Source organism: Pezoporus wallicus, unplaced genomic scaffold (genome assembly GCF_028554395.1).
Source record: "Pezoporus wallicus isolate ANWC-B61680 ecotype Strahan unplaced genomic scaffold, APGP_CSIRO_Pwel_v1 contig_7351, whole genome shotgun sequence".
Taxonomy (NCBI): domain Eukaryota; kingdom Metazoa; phylum Chordata; class Aves; order Psittaciformes; family Psittacidae; genus Pezoporus; species Pezoporus wallicus.
Window position 1 is genome coordinate 187,397 of NW_026642420.1, and position 24,089 is coordinate 211,485.

At 38.4% G+C, this 24,089-nt stretch overlaps 1 protein-coding gene across 1 annotated transcript in view; it reads right to left on the reverse strand.

Moving 5' to 3' along the window:
• PRSS12 (serine protease 12) overlaps positions 1–22,655 on the reverse strand; it is a 40,785-nt gene extending 18,130 nt beyond the window's left edge. Inside the window, exons 1-8 of the mRNA XM_057429939.1 lie at positions 22,283–22,655; positions 14,830–14,968; positions 12,345–12,523; positions 10,104–10,248; positions 6,244–6,422; positions 5,443–5,584; positions 4,239–4,435; positions 1,259–1,400 (exon numbers count right to left, since the gene is read on the reverse strand). Of these exons, the coding sequence (XP_057285922.1) occupies positions 1,259–1,400; positions 4,239–4,435; positions 5,443–5,584; positions 6,244–6,422; positions 10,104–10,248; positions 12,345–12,523; positions 14,830–14,968; positions 22,283–22,640 (1,481 nt within the window). The 5' untranslated portion in view covers positions 22,641–22,655. The remainder of the gene's footprint in view (positions 1–1,258; positions 1,401–4,238; positions 4,436–5,442; positions 5,585–6,243; positions 6,423–10,103; positions 10,249–12,344; positions 12,524–14,829; positions 14,969–22,282) is intronic.
• Between the last annotated feature and the right edge of the window lie 1,434 nt (positions 22,656–24,089).

Consider the following 24,089-nt stretch of genomic DNA (forward strand, 5'->3'; position numbering starts at 1 on the left):
TGGCAAATTTTGTTCTCATTGTCTCCATTACTCTGGTATGTAGAAGAAAAATAAGTGCAACAAAATTGCTGCAGTTCATTAATGTTTATAAAGTGCTTTTATGTATCCTGTTAGAAGGCACGATGCAAAGTATTTTCATTGCAACAGCATTACAAATATTTATAAACCAAAATATGTGAAAGCTGCTTTTTCATAATCTTTGTAATCTGGATATAAAACCAGCATCTGTGAATGCTAAAAATAATTTCTTCTTTTCTGATTCCATCATGAACTTCAAGGCCCAGAAGAAATTCCAGCTCATAAGTGCACATAACTGCAAAGTCGGGTTTGTAGAATGCAACTGTCTAGACATAGGGTCACCGAGATGCAGAGTTTCCAACAAGCCCTCCCAGTTTCTAAAACCTGATTTTAGATTTCTAAAATTTTGTCTTTCCCTAGTTATTCAGGGAACACGTGCTCTGTTGTAGCCTATAATCTTAATCCCCCATTTTGAGACTCATTGAGAATCCCAACACTGTCCTTGCAGTGATTTAAAAACATAAAGTGTTTGCATTTAATCATCTGAGGGAGACATCTAAAAAGCCAAAGAGGCTGAGGATGAAGCAGACTAAATTAATGATTTGGTGGAACATGTAAGGTCAAATTTTGTAATTTTGAAGCCATAGTCTACTATGACTTATAAATATGCTTTACTAAACAAATACCAGGCAATTTTAAAAAGGCATATATTATGCGTTCACTCATAATTTGAGGATATTTGCTTGCACAAATGTTACTTTGTGAGATACAGCAAACAGATAACATGATTTGTATTTCTTAAGCTTAGATTTCTTGACAGACTCAAGAGAAGACATTTCACTGCTTTCCTGTTGTATCCACTAGCACTTTGGATATTTTTCATCTCATATTAGTTTTGCTATTTATACGTTGTTGTATTTTTACTGGTCTTAGGTATCCAGAATATTTACCTCCTAAAAGAATATGTAATAACTATCATTAACTTGTGCTTTAGTTGACAGACTGTGATGTGCCTTTGGATATTAAAATTCTTCTTCCCAATTATGCTAGTTAATGAATACTTCTTTTGCAGACATATCCTTACGACTTCTTATCTGACTAGTATAAATACACTTTTCTAAAACAATGCCAAACTGGCAAGTTTTGAAAGGTATATGTTGGTGATATTTGGTTGCAGAAATTAACATTTTTAGATACAGTAAATGGATAGCTTGAGAAACACCTTAATGAGTTTTCTTACTTGTAGCCAAGCTGTCGACAGACCACAGCTGCATCCTTATCAGACCATCCATCATCACAAATCGTGCCCCACTGTCCATTGATAAAAATCTCTACACGTCCTTCCTTCTTATTCTCACCATCCATCAACCTGATGGGGGGACCTGGAAAAATTGTTGCTGTCAATTTAGAATAACAAATGCAAGAACTAGTACTTTAAGTCATTTTCATCACGTTCAGTGTATAGGGTCAAATGATGTTTATGTTTGACAAGCCTAATACCAGCTGTTACAGTAGTCATATTTTTTCTGGCTGGCAAAATAAATCAGTTTGTACGAATTGCAAGACAAATACAAAATAGTGCTCCATTTTGAACTTCATAATTCATCTGGTTCCTCCATTTTATACAAATAGGTGACATGGCTCAGAATTTGACGGCCATGGGCACACAGCAATTCTACCGCTAAAGGCAGCAAACACCTATCATATCTTTAATATGATGCCTATACAAGCTGGACAGGCTTTCCTTGCAGGAACTTTATGTGAGTGAATTTAACTGTATCTCAATTCATGAACGCATTCTCAAACTGGTTGCTACCACTTATCTTAACCTCTATCTCAGTAAAAAAGGGCAACATTGTGTTGAAGTTATTACTTAACGTCATGCATGCTGATCTGTAGCATCTTTTGTGTGACAGCATCATGTTCTACAGCATGTTATTCTAGCCTAATATGTGATTATTTTCTAATCAATTGAAATTGTTTATTCAGATATGTTCATGATACAAAATCCCACTAATATGGATTAGTCAGACATTCACTCAGTGCTTGGCTTGTAGTTAAATTTTGAATCATTGGGCAAAGTACTAACTGGATTCTTTCTTACTAAAACTCCTTTGTAGCAGGCGAGCAATGCAAGTAGCCTTAAAACAGTTATGAATTCCTTTGAGGCCTCTTTATAATGTTTAAGTGAGAATCGCCTTCTAAATCTTCTAATATGTCATACTTTACAATCCTTAGTACACTAATCAGAGTTTCTTTTCAGAATAGTTGGAAAGACTGTCCTCATTCTTCTAACCTGTTTCTAATCTTTTCTAAATCAGTTAGGATAAGAAATTACTTACCTATGCTCTTAATTTTGAGACATTTCTGTTTGCTATTTAATTCAGATTCATTTAGGGTATGAGTAACTTTTGTACACCAAACCTTATTCTGGATCAGAGCTAGTTAAATATAACCTAATTAATTAATTAAAAAAGGAAAGATTTGAAAACAAAATTCAAGTCTCTTTGCTTCAAATGTTATTTAAAGCATGTTGTTTATACTGGAGTTCATACTGTCAGGAAATCTACATGAATTAACTTCAACAACTTTCTGGTTTAGGTGCATTGTTATGATCTTACATAGTAAACAAGTGTTGTAGTTATTGTAGTGTATTCTATTTCACTTTTCCTTAATGTTTCTTAATGTCCATATCTCCTCAGGTCATCCCTAGAGGGCTTTTTCAAATGCTGGAAAGTAAATGGTAGCAACAGTCTTTGTCCACTTTCCAATCAGAAGTCTCGTAGGAAATGTCAGATTCACTGTCTTCATTTTGTTGTTGAAATTATGTGTTACTCTGGAACAAGATGATTACCCAGCTAGAAGCATATAAACTTATGATCATGAAATTAATAAAACTTTCTCGTAATGATGAATGTGTGAGAATGTTAACATATTGATGCATTTAACTGTTAACTTTAAATGTTAACATATTGATGCCTTTAACTGAACCAAACCTCCTTCAGATAAGATTACCTTTTTTAGGAATTTCAACAAAGCAGCACAGATGGTTCACGTTTGTAAAGACAACAGTCATTGAATTCCTGTTACATTTGGTCTGAGAAAATTCTGTCTACCAAATATAATTTGACATCATCTACACATAATGGAACTGTACTGCAACATAAAGCATTCATTGGATTGTGAGAGGTCAAAAGGTTATAAAGAAAAAGACTATAAAGAGGGGAGGACCAGAAAAGTACATGTGGAAGTGCTGAGTGTTGTTACAACAGTTGGCAGTGTCTTGCAGTGAATCCATGCCTTAGTTTGCAGGATAGACCTTCAGTCTGTAATTTCTAGAGAACTTCAGGCACTCGGGCGTACAAATCCACTGCATTTCAGTAGAAGCTGTGGCTCTAACTCCACTAGTTATCATTCTAAATTCAGACTCGACTAAAATATACTCAGATAAACTGAAGACTGTCAGCAATGATTTTGTAAAAGGCTACCTGCTGTTACAGGTTACAGTTACAAACTTTGTAGGTAGTAAATTTTAAAAATGAACCTTCTTAAAATCACTGAGCAACCCCTTGTTCTCTTGTAAGAACTGTGCATATCTGATAGCCAGAATCCTTGTTTAATTATTACATGTGGACTTGGGAATCTTTGGCATTCATTTGCATATATTTTATTCTACAGTGCCAGTATATAATTAGCCCACTTACCCAAGCACAATATAAATGATAGGCAATCCTCATACAGAAATAATTTCATGCTTCTCACCCTTCCTTTTTGCTTTCTTTGAACTTACCTTCTTCCTCCATACCTCTTTTTTCAGATTACTTGAATGTAAGGCAGATATACTACTGATTTATATTCCTCAGTGCTAGTGTATGTCTCCAACTTTTGACAGCATGAGAGAGTTACTTAGAACTTGGAGAGCACTGAGTGAAATGAGGTATACCATTAGGAACTGCTGAATAGGTCTAAAATCTAATGAATACTGAAATCTCTGTAATCTGACTTTGTTACAAATTTGTGTCTATCTTTAATGCTCTGGTTGTCTATGTTCCTTTAAACAAAGCTTGATTCAGGAGGAAAAGTGAGCTTTTTTTTACCTTCCCTTCTTTACACACATCTGCCAAATATTAACTTTGAGCATCTTTAAGTATACTATACTTTTCTCAAATCTGCACCCACCACAATACTTATGCTGTGACTTTAACAAAGAGGTGCCTTACCGAGTGTGAGCTTATGGTTGTCATTATCTGGATGGCAAATAAGTCTGACGTCCTCGTGATGGTTGCAGTCATGTTTTCCCCACTCTCTCCATGAGCATTGCAGGAGGTTTGTCTCCTTCCCTGAGCAGCTGACATCATCTAACCAGATGGGCCCAGAGCTTCCTTCTGAGTAGCTCTCTGGGGCATGTTTTCCATACCTGCATAACATATAGGTAACGTTTTGGTCCACAGTGGTAGGATGAGGAGTCATAGTTAAGCACTAGAAAGAAAATGATTTATTTCTGAAGAAATAAAGGTTTATCGAGTAGTACCAGTAAATAGTTTTAACTGTGACAGAACAGGTTCAGTCAGTATTACATTCAATGGGAGCACCATGTTGCTTCCTTGGTGATGCTTTTTTTTAAGAAATTATCATTACATTAATACAAACTTGTGAGTGTAATACCTTTGATTAAGGCCTCCCTCCAACCAAGCATATGGCTGAATCACTGACTTTTCAGACTTAAAGCATGTTCTTAGTATTATATATACACTTAAATGCCACAGTCTGAGGAAAATGAGACAAAATTTTTTTTGAATGTGAGCTCTTATAACCTGAAGGCAAGACAACAATCATCTAGCAAGAGTGTATCTTTGTAGCCACAGCCAGTAGAAAAGTAGTGAAGGGTGAATCTCTAATGAGATTTTTTTCTGAAATATGCTTCTCGATACGTTATCAGTGTTACACTGCCAGACTGCGGGGTTTTCTGTGCTAGTTTCAGAAGGAATTACACCTTGAAAGTGTCTGTGATTTGTAATTGCTGTTCAACAAGGAAAGACTTTGGCGAATCAATTTTTTACAGGCAAAATAGAACAAATAATTTTTTCTCTATAACATATGCATAACATATGCATAACATATGCATATCTCTATAACATATGAATATACATATAACATCTCAGCCAAAAGGATGATTGGAAGGAGATCAGTGAATAAAGGCTGCTGAATCACAACCTCAGTTGAAGCTTTTTCTTCTACCTAAACTAAGGCCATATTACCTCTTTGAGGCTGAGGGAAGTAGGCTTTAAGGGATTTTAACTCAGTTTCTATGAAGCACTCAGCTAATGTTAAAGAAACAGACTCTTGTATAATGCAGGGTTCATCTAAATGTTTGTCATCATTACCAAGTCAAAGAGTCATACATCTAATATCAAGTAATCTTACTTAAATCCCAGCTGCCGGCAAACCACTTGTGTATTCAGCTCTGTCCACCCATCATCGCAGATTGTGCCCCACTGCCCAGTATAATAGACCTCCAGGCGTCCCTCATGATTGCCTTTCCCACTTGCTAGTCTTAATGCACCATCTGTGTCATTAACAATTAAGGAAAAACAAAAACAAGAATCAGTTTTTCTTGGGTCCAGTCATTGTTCTAAGCCAAAATTAGTAACATTGCCTTTACTGCATATGAACAGAATATTAGACTACCACATCTAGTGCTGATCACTAGGTGTCGTTTAATGACAAGCTGAGATATGCCATAAAGCCAGACAGCTGTGAAGTATTGCATAATGCAGTTGCTCAATTGCAAGAGAGCTAGCACAAGATACTGGTCTCCTAAACCCTTATTACATGCCAAGTCCACAGGAGTGGGCTCTGATTATGTGATTTTGCTTTGTAAACACCTTATATTTTTCTTTATGTATTCTGTTATTTTCTGTTGCTTTTATGCTGAAATACTAACTGCCATTGGTAGATGTGATACACATTTAAGGCATGTCTCACATAGTAAGTGGCAGTTAGTGTATTACTGAGGAACCAAGGCTTTGTGCTAAACAATGAGGGGTTTTGTATTGTAAAAATATCCATACCCAAAATTTCCATAGTTGGTTCGTTTTGATACTGCCAGCACACTTTATTACTGTGGGATTCTATGCATCAGCAAACTTTCAAAATGCTCTTTCCAGGGCTGTGAACTCTGCATTTGTTACTGTTTTCCTGGGTGATTATTGGTAATTAAAGTACCTGTGAGAGGTGTGCAGGAAACACCAGCATCTTCTTTGTGGTCACAGTTGTGTTCTCGCCAGGAGCTTTTTGGACACTGCTCTATGGATAGTTCATTTCCTGTGCACTGCACTTCATCCAGTAGCACGGGACCTGAGCCTTCTCCAAAGTAAGCCTGGCTCCATGCCTTTGCAACACCCCTGTCAAAATGTAACGAACCCTCAAGAACAAGAAAGCTGAAGAGATGGGACTCAGCAGGAAGAACTAAAATGTTACAAATCCAACTTCTAAAATAGCAAGGAAACTGCCTGAATACCTGTGTCAATGCAGCCCGCATCGTGTGATGTAGTGTTTGTGGTTCCACAGTCAACTTCAGTCTCAGCTGGGGCTACAGAGTGACGATTTCAACATGTTTAGAATATCAGTTTCTGTTGTTTTGTATCTATGAGATTTTCCTTTTCTGTCCTTTTTGACTTTTTAAGCATAACTTTCATGAGGAGATTACTGATGTACATCTTGGGTACGAGGATTCTAATTTTAATTTTCATTTAATGTTTATATGTAGTAAAATAATCCAATATATATTTTTACAGTGACTTTCATCTGTTGTCCTTAAAGCACATTAATCAAATCTCAGATACCCAGACGAGGCAGATAGAAGTGATTGTTCCCCATTTAGTCATGGAAAAATCACAGCAGGGAGATCTCAAGTAACTTGACTGTCATAACTTGACAGTCAGTGGTAGCAACAAGAACAGAAAGCAGACCAGTGGCCAGCCTTGTGTGTGTTACACTTTTTGTGTCAGCATAGAGGATTTTGCACAGAAAAATCTGTGTAAATTGAAAATGCTCCATTGTTTCAGCATTACAGAAATTATACAGTGTTTAAGACTTGATGATCTATCAGGATATTTCTAGTGCTATTTAAGATACCATGTCTTTCATATGTAAATGTTTTTTTCAGATGGTTTGTTTTCTTTCCATTCAATAGTTTCTCTGTTCACATATCCAGTCAAGTTTTTATAGAAGTATTCTCAGTATCTGTTGTCTTTTTCAACTTGTAAGATTAAAATATCTACCTAATTTTTTTTTTTTACTATAATGAATTACCTATCTAAAGGGTTAGTTTAAATTAATTAACGTACAGTTTGGATACAGGGCACTGTACTACTTATTCATTTGCTTTAAAGAGTTTTCCACTACCAGCTGTATCTTATCACATAACACCTAACAGGAATGGTACGTCCAGCTTATATTGAAAGCACGACAGGTATTGACTATTTTTTTTTGAGATGTGATCATTCAGACTCTTAACTGGCTTTTGAAACTGTGTGTCAGAGTAGTACCCTGCTGTGAATTATTTTGTTTTAAATGTAAGTTGGAGGTGTTCCAAGTTTTTAAGGCACTGCCTCATTAATCCATGTATGGATTTACATAGATGTGGATTTCATTTCTAGTGCTTTGTGTAAATATTTAACAATCCCTGTTCTTTCTTTTTTTTTTTTTTTAAGGAAAATAATACTAAATTTACAATTGGCAATCATGCAAATTCTTGATAAAGAGTAAATGGTATGGTTAAAAAAAAACAACAGAAATAAGAACCTTATGAAAATTAAATTAGGATCAGGAAAAAGTTCTATGAAAAGGAAGGATGTGGAAATTCATGGTAGAGACTGTATAGATGATAGTTCTCAGTAAATAAAAGCACACAAGAAAGGTAGATGAAATAATCTGGTTTGTATTGTCATTTTTTTAAATCAATTTGGTTTTAATATTTCAAGCCAATATGCTTAATCTTGAAAAGGTACTGTTATTTTTCAAACTCTTCCTTTGATAACCAGATGCCTTCTTCAAATGATAGAGAACTTGTAAAATACCAGAAAGCAAGTCATCTTACTCAGGGGAGAGGAGAGTTAGTCTCCAATTGCTTCAAAGAAGCAGGTAAGCAAGCCAAAAATGTCCTCACTCAGCAGGAAACATTTTAGCTAAACATGTAGCTTCAGTCTGAAGTTAGTACCATATTCTTGAGAGTGCTTTTTAGATATTACCTTTTCTTCCAAATTATCTTCCTAATTCCAAATAACATACTGACATATCTTGCACTGATATTTTTTTTCTTTCATCAATGTCAAGAATTTTTTAAAAAACTGGAATTTATTAAAAAAGGAAAAGTTCAAAGGGTGTGGGAAGCTACTTACTGAGATGCTTTACTTTTACAATTTGAAGCACATTTCCAGACTGATTAACAGTATTTAAGTTTCAATCACTTTTATTGCTTCATAAGTGGTCTGCTGCCACGGTTGGTAAAATTCTATTTCACATAGTGAGCATATTTGTCAAGACATGTCTGTTACTTGAGAAATTCTGTAAATGTCTATACATATTTCAAAAAAACTTAGCACCATCTTAATACTATTTATTTACTCAGAAAAACTAATCAAACTAGAAGCTTCTCAGAACAGCAGCTCATGAACATTAAATATAAGTAATCAGATATTTTAGTATAATAAGCAAGGCGGCAGGTTAAGAGCATGACGTTTGTCATTAGCATACAGAAATGTAAAGCATAGCTTAGTAAATCACCAAACTTATTAATAGTGGCCCAATTCAGAAGCAGAAAAAGGCAGTAAGATGATGAGACTTCCTGTTTGGTATTCCCAATTGAAAATGTACAGGAATATAGAAATATAGTATAAAATAAACCAGGGGATATAGAAATATAGTATAAAATAAACCAGAGGAAAATGAAAATCTGATATCAGAGGAGCATGTAGATTCCCACATAGCTTACCAGGAGATCTAGGAACTTTTGGAGTACTGCACTGTATTCATTTTTTTGAGCTAATTTTGATGGCATCAGCAGTCCAAGGCCTCAGTGGCAGGTTACAAAATAAGTACACTCTAGGGGCCACAAATCTAATGCCACAAAACTTCCTACCTTCAGTGCCACTTCTTTTAATTCATCATAATCCCAGCAGCAACAGAAGAGTTCTGTTCCAGTCTCCTTTGCACTTACCTGCTTTGTTCTCCTCCATTCTGTCTCAGATATAATTCCCTTGTCCTCCTTAGGATACATCTTAGTATCTTGCTCCTAGTTCTTTCCCTCTTCAACCCATATGGCATTTCATCCCAACTGTCACCATCTCGTTCCTCTCTGATACAGCAGTTCTTCTCTTTGCCTCCCACTTCTAAAGCGTCTTTCCTCAAATACTTAATACTTACCTTCTGTGTGGTATCAAAATCACCCCCAGAGGGTGATTTTTTTCCTTGCTCCTCTCTGCGGAGCAGGAAAATCCTGTTCAGCTACTATGACTCTATCATGGACCATGCTTAGTCAGACAGAAACACTGATAAGTTTTAATTGTCAAAAGTTCAAATTGATCTCTACTCAGTATACGCAAAGTGACAATCTTCAGAGACTTGTGACTTACACAAATCTTGAAAGATTCTCACAGGCATGCCAAAAAACATATCCTTTCTGTCAAAGCAATGCTCTTACTCCAAAGCAAGGAGGCTGTTAGACTTTTGAGTAAAATGCATGTAAGGATTTTAATAATCAAAGGAGCTTGGTTTTTTTCACCTACAGTTTTTGATTGAAAGTTTACTGAAATTGTAGTACGTTTTCACTAGAAAGTTAGCATCTTTTGACTGATTTACAGACAAATTGCCCCTGACTGACACTGAAAACTGCCTCCTATAAATCAGAGTTCCAGGGAATTGAAAGTAATAGTGCTGTGCCTGAACCTTCTGTAAATAAACTTAGTTACTGCTTCAAAGTATTAGTGCAGTTTTAAAGGAGCATCTTTTGACAACTCCAAGCTCTGTATTTGACTAACTCTCCTGCTTTGCTGCTGGAGGAGAAAATATGAAATAAAACAAACCCAAGGCCAAGCTGCCGACAGATGACTTCAGCATCTGCATCATCCCACTGATCATCACAGACAGTCCCCCACTGGCCAGCATGATAGACTTCTACTCTTCCTTCATGAGCGTTGCTCCCACCAGCCAGCCGGATTGGAGTAAAGACTGTGATCAAACACAGAATATAGGAAAAGGTTATTTCTTCCCCCAAATGTTATCCCAATAGTAAAGAAAAAAGATCACTTAATTGTTTCTCTGACATCCCTCAAGAACCACACTTTTTTTTTTTTTTTGCTAGATGGAAAACCTGAAAAAAAAAAGAGTTCTCCTAGTGCCAGTCTTCAGTAGCTGAAGAATATTATGGTTACAGACAAGTAACCATACTGATCTTGAGTTACTTAAGCGTAAGAATGTTCACAGGTACTTAGGGCTGTAAGGCCAAATACTACAATCAATCAATTACAGCTGCATTTCTACCAGTATGAGCAAAATTGGCTCTGTATGGGCTTGGTCCCAGAGGGTAAAATCTGAAGTTAAGAGGCCCAAATTCTTTCATTACCACAGAAGTAGAAATTTATCCTCATGTTTTCTCATTTCTTTGGTAATTCCAGTCAGAGCAGTGAAATCTCATTGACTGTGGAGTCTCACTTTAATTTATTCCCTTCCTGTTTCTGAGATACGGCTTGGTTTTTGGTCTTTTCAAACCCTTAGCCCTTTTCTGGTCCAGCAAGAAATTGTCTTGAAAGCATCACTTCTGCATAAAGTTATAATAATGCAATAGCTTAAAACCATATGGAAAATCATTGCTATATTATTTAAAAAGGTCATTTTAAAGTTTCATCATATATAACATCTGAATGATTTAAAATGTGATTAATTTTTTTTTTTTGGTAGGCCTTCCAAGCAATTAATGCTACTATTTCATCTACTTCTTGGCTTACAAAAAAACGGAGGGCATTTGTAATTACTTAAAAAGGCTTCTAGTTGCAGTAAAACCTTTAAAACACAAAAGCTTCATCTAATCTGCTGAAACTTGGGATCAGTTTAATTCATTTCCGATATCCTGGACTCTACATTACTTGATAAACTTTCTTTCAGCATTACAGATAACAGACAACAGTCCTTTAATAAATTTACCTAAGCAAAACAAAGTTTTCTGACGAAAATGTCCGTTAAAAGAAGGAAAACCTTATAATCTAAAAGTATAATTTGCAAATTTATAGTTTTCAGTGTCTTTAAGCAAAACTATTTCTCTTGCTTTGGTCCTTCAACTCATCTGCTAGTTTAAAGATTCTCCTGTCCTTCTGCACTATAGTTTTCTCAATTAAGACCATAATGATTTTTTAGAAGTCATTTATCAAAATATTCCTCATGAATAGTGGTGCTTTAGGACAAAAATGCATCTGCCTTTGGCATTAAGTAAGGAAATATAAATAGGAGAGGAAACGCAGCACAGAACTGACTGTGGCCATCCATGTTTTAGATACAGGAGAAGAAACTGGCATTACCAGCTCCTCAGCACTGCCAGCCTAGCCTTCCTCAGGGGTAGCAGTATCTTAAATCTGATGGCATGATTACCTGCTTAGTTGCTGGTTAGCATATTGATTAAAATAATCTGACACATCTTAGAAACATTAATAATACTTTTTTCTAACAATATCAATTTTGACTTGTGGGAGTGATGTGTATGGTAACAGTCTTAAGCTAGAAAGCCTTGTACTTTTTTTAAATGTATGCAGAACAGGGCAAAAATTTTATAGCTCCTTGTGCAATGTCAGCCACGTTCACAGGAAGGAATGTCATCCCAACACTTCTGTACCAAAGGAGAAGGCATCACCTGTTTATGAAATTGATGCTCCTCCCTACTGTTCAAGAAAAGCTAACAAATTGACATGTAGCTTATGTAGCTATCAAAGACACCCTCTGGGTAAATAAATGAATAACTTTTTTAAGTTAAAAAGATGTGGGGGGAAAAATTCCTAATTTTACAGTAGAAGATTCTTGCTGCTTCACCCTTTCTCACAGCCAAATCTCAAAACACCAATTTTCTTGTTGACTATGGGAAGGTAAAAAGCAGTTCAGCTAGTTGAGGCTTGCACAGCATAGAGGGATTTGAAACAGTTAATGATGCAATGATACAATCTGTTTAATTTCCTGTTCCAACAAGTCTTAATAGTTTTTTCTAATTTAATAATGAGTAATTACTGCTACTTCTATTTAAGTAAGGTAAGGAGGTAACCAAACGATAAGGTTTTTTTTACCCAGGGAAGAGCTACATGTGACAGCAGCTGCCATTTTTTGAGGACATGTTCCATCATGCCAGATGTCTTTTTCACATAACAATATATTTTCTTCATCACCACGACAACGCACTTCATTCCAGTAAACAGGAGTAAGGCCCAGTCCAGAAAATGGTACATGTTTTGCTGTACCTTTTTCACTGTAAGAAAAATAATCAGGATAGGACATTAGAGTGGGAGGAGCGGAAGTGGAACATTTTCTCATCTCTAAATCCTGGAGAAGAAAACCCTTTCTTTAGCAGTATAAATTCATCATACTTTCATACAGTTCAATATTGTCTTCTGCACAAAGAAAAGTAACAGATGTGACCCAGTTCTCACTATTTTGTTGTGGTATATTTTAATACAGTGGCCTGTGTTGCTGCATGGCCAGGCACATCCCTGTTCTCTCAGTTCTTAACTACAAAAATCAACACGGAGTCCACAGTCCCTGGGTGAATCTATAGTACTATCCCACTGCTGTTGCCAGGAGAGCTAATGCTAACAGTTTACCTCTTACCTTTGATGCTTATCCTCACCTTTGCTCCATTAAAACACACCAGTGCTCTGCCCATACACGTCATATAATACAGTTGTGTCCATGGGGCATTGAAACCACCTCATACGCCATTACATCAGGATGTAATGTTCATTATCTCTATTCAGCCATTCCCATCCAGAGTATTTATAAACAGCTTCCTTTTCCTTCCCATACTGAACCTACAGTGATAATCATTCAGCCATCTTTTCTTCCATATAATGCCAAACTAAAAAGCTTAATTTAATTAACAAGATTAAATTAAAACTAAAGTCCAAATATTTTAAAAGCAAATGAATAGATGGAAGCACCTGAAAGACACCAATAGCACCTGGTGAATTTACCTTGTGGGATATAGATCTGAATTCCTGTGAAACACTCATGGTAACAGAAGCTTTCAGCTGATGTGTGCTTGCAGCTTTTTGGCCTCGATTGAGGTTTAAGCCATTTCTATTGGAAAGACCAAATCGTTCACCTGTATCACTGAACTACTTTTGCTAATAGTGGTGGTGTTCAACTGAAGTTGAACATAGGATATGGAAGGCAAAAAGAACTTACATAAAAATGAGGAAAGGAGACATTGCACATAGACAGATGAAATCATAAGCAAAATCACAGCTTCCAGATGGCTGAACTTTTATCTCATCTAATCCTCATATTTTTATAAATTGACATGGTGCGTCCATATTGAACATTATAAAGCAGTTTAGACTTAGTTCTGGCTAGCAGTCTTAAACAGTAGAATAATCATTAGGAATGTAACATTGCAAGTATGCTATAAAAGCCCTTTACTGCTTGTAGCAGACAAAATCACTACTTTGGTATGTGACTGAAAGAAATGTTAGAAAGGCAATAAAGGCAGTGATACTTTGTGGCTTATTCAGAAAGTGCAAACTGAATGAGGTGCTAAAGGCGGGAGGGGGGATATTCAAATGATTTGGTTGCTAACTTGAAGAGCATTCATTCTTTAGAAGCTGAGATTGCATTTTATTTATTAGACTGCCTTCTGGCATGGGCATTTTCTTCCTTACCTCAATTTTATCTTACTACTGCAACTGCAGTATCACTATAGGCATTATCTAGAATTTAATGACTAATTATATTATAGGGTCCTGTTCCAAGAGCAGTGGGAAGTAGTGGTCAATGAGGACAATGCAGGGACTTTCAACCTGCATTATACTTTATTTTGTACTCTATCTTTTATTTACTTTATATGTACAGTATTACTTTAACTCTGTGAAACATTGCCACAGAAATGTAAAGCTACAAAACTTGTCTGGTTTTTGGAGGGTTTTGTTGAGAGTGTGCAATTCTGAAAGTAAGCCACACAGATTATCTAACTAGATGAAGATATGCCTAACAAAAATGCCATATTTTCCAGAAACCTAGGATGAGTCCCATGTTTTTTTGCAGGGTGGAATGAATGCCAAGCTCTCATCATAGGAATTTTCCTATGATTAGGAGCCCATATAGAGTCTAATTCTGGATACATTTACATTTTTATAGATTCAGTAACCTCACTGGAGCTGTTCTTAATTGACACTTCCATAAGTGAGATAAGATCAGACCTCATATTTCTCCCCTTGTGGACATCTCCTGGAGGTCTAGTAAAGTAGCTTTTGTTTGCAAAGCTTTTCTGGCCTGTTCGCACTTTTCACTTGGAAAGGAGAGTTTCTAGGCTGGTCTGTTCCCCTCCAGATCACACATGCAGCTTTCAAATGAAATACTGATTCTCACAGCGATCTCTTTGAAGTACAATGCAATTGAAGGAATTGAAGGATTCTGGGAAGAACAACTTCAGCATTCAACAACTTTAAACAGAAAAAACAATCACCACAAAGAGGTCTCAGGATTTGCAAAACAGATCGCCCTTTATACTGAAACATCATTGAAATAAGTTGACTGATTTTTACTCAGACTGAAACTTACCCAAGTGCAAGTTGTCGACATACGACTGTCGCATCATCATTGTCCCAATGGCTCCCACAGACTGTTCCCCAGATTCCATTCAAATAAACCTCCACTGTACCTTCAAACTCATTCTTGCCACCCTGGAGTCTCACTGTCCCTAGTTAAAAAAAATATATAAAATAAAATCCTGCAAGATGCTCTGTTGCTCAGTTAATGTATCCCATACAAAAGACTCTGAACCTCATTTTCCCTTTGTTCTATGTGTTACCATCTTTGTGCTCTTTGAGTGAGCTGCTTCTAAGAAGCACTCTGGCACATCTAGTATTCTTATACAGTGATATACAGAAGGAGGTAACATGTTTTACATGAGGAAAACATTTTCCTTCTTATACTGAAATTACATCACATTTCTGATCCTTCTGATGCTACAACTCAAAGATCTAACAAAAACAAAAAAAAAGAAGTATGTACAGACTACACATAATTACTTAAATGTGGTTACCTCTACCCAAATGAGCAGTAAGTGTGTGTATATATATATATATATATATATATATATATATATATATATATATATATAGGAGTGCCATACTTCTATCTTCCACATAATTCCATCCAGTTTAAAGGAATCAGAAAACAACCACATGGGTTGCATAGCTTTTGGTCTGACCAGTGTAACATTATGCATGTCATGAATGTCAGCAGTTTATTTTAGCCAAAGAATGCATTTGTTCATACTTGTTCTCAGACAGAAAAACACTGGATGTGGTTTCACTAATTCATGAGAGGTCTTTACCAAATTCTCAAACAAAACTGTGAGAAATTTGAAAAAAATCAAAAATAGTTTGCTTCTTAATAGCTATAGAACACAGAACTCCAAAAAAATTAACAGATTTTGCATTTTGTTATTACAGTAGTTTTACTTCAGATGCCAGATGGATCTGCTGATGAAACTAGCCAAGTGCCACTGGTAAAGGTATAAAAGAGCTGGTCATAGGTGGAACTGTACAGAAGCAGAACAGAGTCATAACAGAGCAGAAATTCTACAAGAATACCTCTCTGTTAATTTATCGAACATTGTCTAATTGCATGCTTTAGTATTGCCAGAAATCTCAGTTAATCCATCTGCCTCTGTTCTATGATCTACTTAAAATCAGAAGCTACACCATCATCATTCAGGTTGCAGGGATTTTAGCAATGGGAGAAAACAACTAATTCTGTGTCTGTATTTCATTGTATAGGTGTACACATACATGTAAAGAATGATGATGATGATGATGATAGGTAGATTCGCTTTTTCTGCTTTGCTTTCACTCAGATTGTGTCCTGGTTTTAATTTAGTTCAGTATGTTTTATAAAATCAGAAAGCCAAATGATCTCCAAATAAATCGAGGAATTAATTAACCTCAAACTTAATTTCAGGTTCCTTTTTGCCTCTTATTTACTTTCTCAGCAGTAACCTACTGTGCAGTAAATTACAAACGATTTATTCAACTCATATGACAGAGTGACCTGTCATTCTGAATCCAGGATTATCACTAGTGCAGACATGTTGTACATTGTTTATCTGCCTTTAGAATTTTTATCTGTGTTTTTCTGTCACAGACAGAGTCTGGAATTCTGTTTATTTCTGCTCTTCACCAGACTTTTGTATAGACTATTATTTTCACTTGAAACATCAGCTGCAGTCATAGTAAAGTGATTCCTGATATACCAGAAAGCAATTTTAAAGATGTCATCTCTGAAAATAAGTTTGGTTTTGTACCCGATTCCTTACAGTCCTGTATGACACCTACTGAAATCAATACAGTGTTTCCTGAATACACATTACACAATATTTGTATTCAAATTATTGAATAAGGGAGTCCTTGAAGAATAAAATTCTTTTCTAAGGTCTCCATGGCAGAATTTGGCTCACTCCTTTCTATATTTACAGAATTCCCAATTACAACAGTGGAAGAATTTATTCATTACACAGAGCAGAAGACAGCATCTGACAGAAATCTGAAATCCTTCACATCTCCAGTAGAAGCCTCAGGAAAGAAGTTTGATAAGCCCAGAGTTCTCACTGTGGACACATACCATTAAAGAAAGAAAACAGCTTTTCCCTTGCCACCCCCTAAAGATCCCTAGGTGACATCTGTTCCCAGTTGCAGTGGGAAAGCATACTACTGGTATCAGTGGTAAGGAAGGGAGAATGTCTGGAAGAGACAGTGCCCATGCCTGTGGGAAGAGACACAGCTGAAAACAATAAATGAGGGATTTTTAAAAAATTTATCTAACATCTCAACAAAATATTTTGGTTTGCTTTTTTCCTGTAGATTTCCAGCTGTGCATAGGAGCACCAATGTTTTATGAAGGGCAGTAGCATTCATAACCAACCTCTGTTCATGTCACAAGAAAATAGGATAAAGAACCAGCTTCTGTCATATAGAAGAGAAAACACAAGATTATTGCTAAAGGTAATTTTTTTAACAATTTTTAAATATTCTTGATTTTCACCTGCTAAATTAATCCAGAAATTGAAAAAAAAAAAAAAAAAGTCCATTTTTACATGTAACTAATATTAAACCTGTTTTTATGCCTGCTGGTTTTAATAGAGTTAACCAAATATATGGTATAATAATTCTAACATGCTGGTTGCATTAAGTCACTGTTCTCCTCATAGGATAGTATTGATATCTACAGCTATGATTAACCTCAACCACCCAGGACAAAATTCAGCATTCTCTCCTCAAGAAAAACAGTAAGTAAAACCATGGCTGAATTGCAAATAGAATGGAAATCCCTTCCACTTCTGTTCTACAGGTATGTGATGCAGCACTGGAGTTTATGGTGTTGGCTAAATGTGTGCCAGTAGTTTCTTCATAAACACCTGTTTCCAAAGGTTTGCGATTTGGCTAAGGGTAGATTTGGAAAAGAGGGATCAGACGTAGAAGCTCTATGTGCCTTTCACCCTTGTGCTGGGAGCTCTGAAATTGCAGATTCAAGGCAAAGCACAATAATTACTTTAAATTTTGGAAATCTGTAAAAACAACAAATATTTTCATTTCTGCTTCCATTTCCAAGGTATTTCAATGTCGGATAGTGCCACAGAAAGGCCCTGCACTGATTGTTCATCTCTGTTGCCCTGGAATCAGTTAGGTAAGTCCAAAGTGACATAAAGTGCCAGGGTCTCCTACTGACACATGCTGTATATATATCCCATGTAACCACATTGTAATTCACAGCATTTCAGAACGCTGTTGGATGATTCATAATACATGTAAAAGAGTCTATCCCAGTTTCAGAATGAAATTAATTAATCAGTTTGCATGAGGTACTTGTAAAAAGATATCTGTAGTACAAGTCAAATCTAGCACCAGTTTAAATCAATGGCAGTTTTTCTTCTCTTCCAGGATCAGGCCTGGGTAAAATCAAAGAATTTTGTCTTGTTGATGAAAAACTATGCAAATCAGCAAAACTATGGATGATGTTCGTTGTGATCAGTGAATGCTGTTGTCCATCATTTTGCTGAGCACTACTCTTAGACTAAAATTATGATTATTTTCTCCTGGTATTCTAACCTTGAAGAAAAGGATGCATCCATCAGGACTACTTTTAAAGCACTATCTTGAGAACTTCAGCAGAGCGCTGTATTGCATACTCAAGGATCCTTACATTAGAAGTTTCATAAATATTGTATATATTGAGTGTGTAATGTGCTGAATTGGTTCCTCTGCAGAGTGAGATTCATCATGGCAATGATCAGTGGTTTAAGTCTCTGAAAAAATAAATGGAAGTGTTAGGAATGTAACAGGCTCTAAAGATCTGCCATTGTCTTACGTGGTACAGAGCTGTAGAAAATGAGGGGTCTTATGCTGTGCAGCTGTAGTAAGAATGGCTTCAGGAGAACTGCTTCTTTGAAGGAAAATATAGACATTCATGTTCATTTTTTCATGATTTTTTTTTCTTTAACCCTATGCTCTTAAAAAAAAACAAAGTCCCAAAAAGACCTTCCATCAACTTCCTGGACTACAGTGTAATACGGAGAAAAATCAAGCGGTTTAGACTGTAAGCCTGAGGCTTGATTCTTCACTCACAGTTTAGTAAAGCATCATTTGATTAGTATTAGTGGAATTACCCTGTGATAAAAGCAATTTAAATGGAAAGACTACAATCTGGCCATTCTGGAGATGTGGCTTTTATTTCCAGTTCTGCCACTGATTATTAGGGTGACCTCTGGCAGAGACACATACCCTTTCTTCTATTGTTTCCCCTTTGTAAAATACAAAAAATAGTTAACCCCCTTGGCTCGAAGAGGTTTAAGTTGGATATGTAACAACATAGCACAAACAGCATAGCATGCAGAATACTGTAGTTACATGCCACATAAACATTATGGGCAGTGGTTGCTTCTAGGTACTGAGGTAGCCCTCTTTTTTGAAGTATGAGTACATTACAGGTAAGTTGTCATTAGCAGTAACTAAAATACTAAACTTTGCTGGACTTCTGTTGGCTCTGTGTACAGAGTACTCTCAGACTCATTTATTTTCCTCTATGATTTCCTTGGCTAATAATGATAATTTTTATATGTATGTTTACTTGCGTTCGAGGTATGAATAAATTATATTACCCAGATGTCTCTCTTTTGAGAAGGAAGGAAATGAAATGCCAAAATCAATTATTTAAACTATAAAACAGATTCTAGACTGGTATCACACAGTATAATTATAAAGGCACTTGTATTATTATCATTATCATCATCATTATTTGCCAGTAATGTTTAAATATAAAGCAGTTTAGTAAATACACATGCACTAAGTTTAGCCAGTTAACTTTGCAGATAAGTCTTAATATGTAAGCTAGAAAAGCCAGCAGATTTACAGTTAAGGCTTTGAACATGGTATTGTATTTAGTCATTGCAGGTGCTGAATAACTGAGCATGGGTTCCTTAGGACATGTACTAAAGCAGTAGATGCAGTGAGTTTATCTCTGAATAGTCTGTCCTTCTCCAGCTATAAACTGCATCATAGCATTGCCTTACTTGCATATATTTGCTTCTTGTATCAAAGGAACATACTTCATGACGAATACTACAATAATGTTTATAATTTCTGGGCAGATGGCTTAATTTATTTCCATGTTCCACCTCAAGCCATCTCACACACTAATACTTTCATATCACCTCCATGAAGGCTTTAGGACAGATGTTTGCTCTGTTGATGTCACTAAGAATTTACCACTGAGTCCAGTAGGACCTTTCAAAAGGGAAGTATCGTCTAATGTTCAGTAGCTACATCCTACCTCTTAACAGAGGCTAACATGGATTTCCTTTTTCTGGGGGAAAAAAAAGCATCATTCTGAAAAGACTAAAGAAACATGGCTAAATCCAAACCATGTAGCACTTTTTGGTATTTTTTTACTTAAATCACATTTGTGCTGAACTCACAGGGGATTCTGGAATTTAGTAAGTGCAGTCCTGGGTTCTTAGCAATACAATGCTATGTTCTTCTTCACTGTAACATGTTAGACCAAGTCCTCACGAAGTATTTTTAGGAACCAGACTGAAGAATTCTGAAAACAAAAGCTATATATATATGATGGGCTAAATCAAAGAAGCAACTGTGGGATCCCTTTCCCAAATTGGGATGAGTTAAAGGGTATGAAGGCTTCTAGATTTATTTTTTGTCTGTCTCCAGTTATCCATTTTCTCCTGCATGGCATCAGCTGCCTGGTATTCCTTCCAGGAAAACATCTGTAATGTGTAACATCCTTCTATCTTCTTGAAGGAATACAACATTTGACTTGGAAGCTGTGTTTTTCTTTTAATGCATATATAATCAATATGTGGAGGCACCTTAATGCTTCCCTATGCTCTTCATGTGATATTTTATACCAATATGTATTATTATCACATTGGTGAAATTATCAGCTTTTTTTCACACTCCTTCTAGGGCTATTGTTGGAAGAGAAAGATAACAACCCTCTTCAGAGATCTGAAAGTAAATTAATTAAAAAAAAAAAACAAACAGAAAACTTCCACAAGAACAAAATTATTGATATCAATGTTCAACTTCCTTGCTGACCTTGTGATATTGCAAGGTATGTAAAACGAAGGACAACAAAGAGAATTTCTTATTTTTGTTGCAAAAATTCTGCTTCATTATTTTTAGTAAAACTAGAGATAAGACATAATTCTTACTTAGGCAGGAGATAATATCAGAGAGATGCAGGAGAAAATCACAGGATAGAATCATAGAATAGTTTGGATTGGAAGGGACATTGAGAGGTCATCTAGACTAACTCCCCTGCAATGAGCAGGGACATCTTCAACTAGATCAGGTTGCCCAGAACCACATCCAGCTTGGCCTTCAGTGTCTTTAGGGATGGTGCATTCGCCATCTCTCTGAGCGACCTGGGCCAGTATTTTACCACCCTTGTTGTAAAGAATTTTTTCCTCACATCCAGCCTGAATCTCCCCTCTTTTAGTTGAAAACCATCACCCCCTCGTCCTGTTGCAACAGGCCCTGACAGAAAGTCTTTCCCCATAAGAACTGAAAGCCTCAATAAGGTCTCTCTGGAATCTTTTCTTCAGGCTGAACAACCCCAGTTCTCAGGTGTTTCTCATAGGAGAGGTGTTTCATCCTTCTGATCATTTTTGTGGCCCTCTCCATCTTCCCTGTACCAAGGACTCCATAGCTGGATGCCGTACTCTAAGTGGGGTCCCAGATTCAAATGTGAAGTCATTCCAAACCAGACTGTACAGAAATATAGTATATATTTAATGCCAACGATGGTAGCTAAAGGGCTGAATGCTGAAATTGCTGTTCAGACGTTATGCACTGAAAATTTCCACTGGGAAAGTCACTGGGAGTTTAGCTGGGGGCAGGGGGAGGCAGGTCTTGACAGGGTCACAGATGTCCTTAGGCACCAGCTGTAACTTGCAATCCCCACTACCCCAAGATGGGGAAAGGGGGATAGGGGGAGAAAGAAAGAGATGCAATGGGAGTAATTTGGGTTTAGAGTGCGGCGTCCTTTTGCTTTTCCTTCTGCCACTGGGCTTCTGGAGACCCAAGTGCTTCCTGTAGAAGTGCGCCCGATTACAAAAAGGGGAATGACAGCCTTTGCTAACTTAGCCTACTGAATAAGTGCAGCTTCTTAACGCGATATACCTAGCATTAAAATAGCTTTGGACTAAAACCAGGTCGGACCTTCGTCCTTCTGCTGCATCTACTGATGTGAAAGTTTAAACGCTCATCTCAGAAAAGCGTTTGCTGTCACTGTGGCAAAAGGTGTCTGTTCTCTGTTACCTGTTCCCTCCAACGACGGGGAACCGGGCAGGGGATTGTGAGAACGCCGCCGTCCTACTAATGCTCTTCGTCCAGCAAAGCCGGTCGTCCGCCCGCAGCTCCGCTCCGCCACTACCACACGCCCGATGGCGGCGCTTCCTCGCCCCCTCCCCGTTGCCCGGCGCCCCCGCCCCGCTCACCTTGCTCGCAGTCAGCGCTTCCGCGCTCCGCCGGGCCCTGGCCACCCCCCGGGGCGCACCCGGGCCGCCCGCTGCCGCCGGACGGGGAGCAGGAGCAGCGGCGGCCCCGCGGCGCCCTCCCCGCTGTCCGCCGCCGCGGGAGAGTGGACGCCGCCGGGGGCCAAGGGCGCCGGGGAGCGGCGAAGCTCCCGGCTGGCGGCACAGCTGGGCGGCCGGTGGGGGGCGGCGGCGGCGGCGGGGCCGAGGCGGGTGGCTGCGGGTGGCGGATGGCCGGGAGGCTGGCGGAGACCCGCCCCAGCTCGCGGGCTCCGGGGACAGTCCCTATCACCAGCGCCACCACAAAGCCGACGAACATCATAGCGCCAGTCCCGCCGGCTCAGGTCCATCTCCCCGTCTCATCACACCCGGGATGCGAGGGGGGAAGGCGGGGCCTCGGCGTCCCGCTAATCACCACGCCGCACACCCCTGTGGCCCTCCCCCCCAGCAGAGCTGCCTGCGGGGGCAGGGCGAGCGGGGAGGTGCGCAGCCCCAGCAGCCCCAGCCCCAGCACCCGCAGCAGCAGCAGCGGCTTCTGGGGCTATCAGCCGCAACTCCTCAGAGCAGCATCAGCTCCGGCAGCCCCAGCAGGGCTTTGGAGGGGACCTCTAATGGACCGCGCCGTCCGCACTACCACGAGCCCGGCCTCGGGCGCTCTCCCTCTTCCTTCCAGTCCCGGGCGCCGCTGCCCCCGTAAAGCTCCCTGCGTCCTCCCCGGCCGCCCATCGGGTTCCTCGCTGCCCAGGCTCCTCCCCCAACCCGCTTCTCTCGCGCACTTGGGGCTCCCCTACCAGCTGCCTTTTTCTCTGCCCTCGATCCTCCCCCTGGCTCTGCCTCCCCCCACCGCGCCGACAGCCGCACAAAAGAGCAGAAGGAGCCCGGGCAGGCAAAGCCTTGGTCAGATGCAGGGACCCGTAGCCCCGGGGAAAGGGGGCCAAAACTGACGCGCGCGGCGGCTGAGGAGGCAGGGGGATGGAGAGAGAGCACCAGCCGTGTCTGCAGGAAACAAAGAGGCTGGAAACAAATGCTGTAAAGAGAAATGTCTTCGAGTTTATAGCTTTATAGCCAGCCCCGTGTGCTCTGAATAGTAATCTGCTTATTCCCAAGGGGTTGTGACTAAGGGACCGATTTTCTCTTTCTACCGGGATGGCTGTCAGTTAGTTTTGCTTGTTTCATATTATTCAGTTGTTAGTTTGCGTTAGTTGTTATTTTATACTTTACCACTTTTTTTAATCTGTTTTTCATATTTGCAAAGTCCCACCCTGTCTGATAGAGTGCACAACCTTTATTTGGCAATTTGTTTGTAGTGTGAGTCTGTAAATTCACCTCTCTATAGGATCCTTTTGTTGGTTTTGGGTTTTTTTGTGTGTCTTATTTCTTTGGCTGAGAAGTGTTAATCTGGTTTCTGTGTGAGCACATCAGTATTCCCATAACCTTGTAGAGTCTAAGAGAAAGAGTGAGTGTGCTTTCTGCTCTTCTGCTGGATCCCATGTATCTCCAGTAAATGGTGGCCTTCCTTTAACAGCCTCCAAGCTGTTCAAAAGGTGCAAAATGCAACTTCAAATTTAAGCTTTTGTTTATAGGAACAGAAGAACTCCAGGGCTAAGGAAAAGCAAGTCCTACAGTGTTTGGTATTGCCTGTATTCATTTTAGCTCTGCTCATCTGTGATTAATATTTTATTGTAACATCACAATTCTTAGTTTAATCACAAGGTTAAAGAATATTCTGCTGAGGTTTCTACAGCAAGGTGGTAACTGCTGTCACATGTGT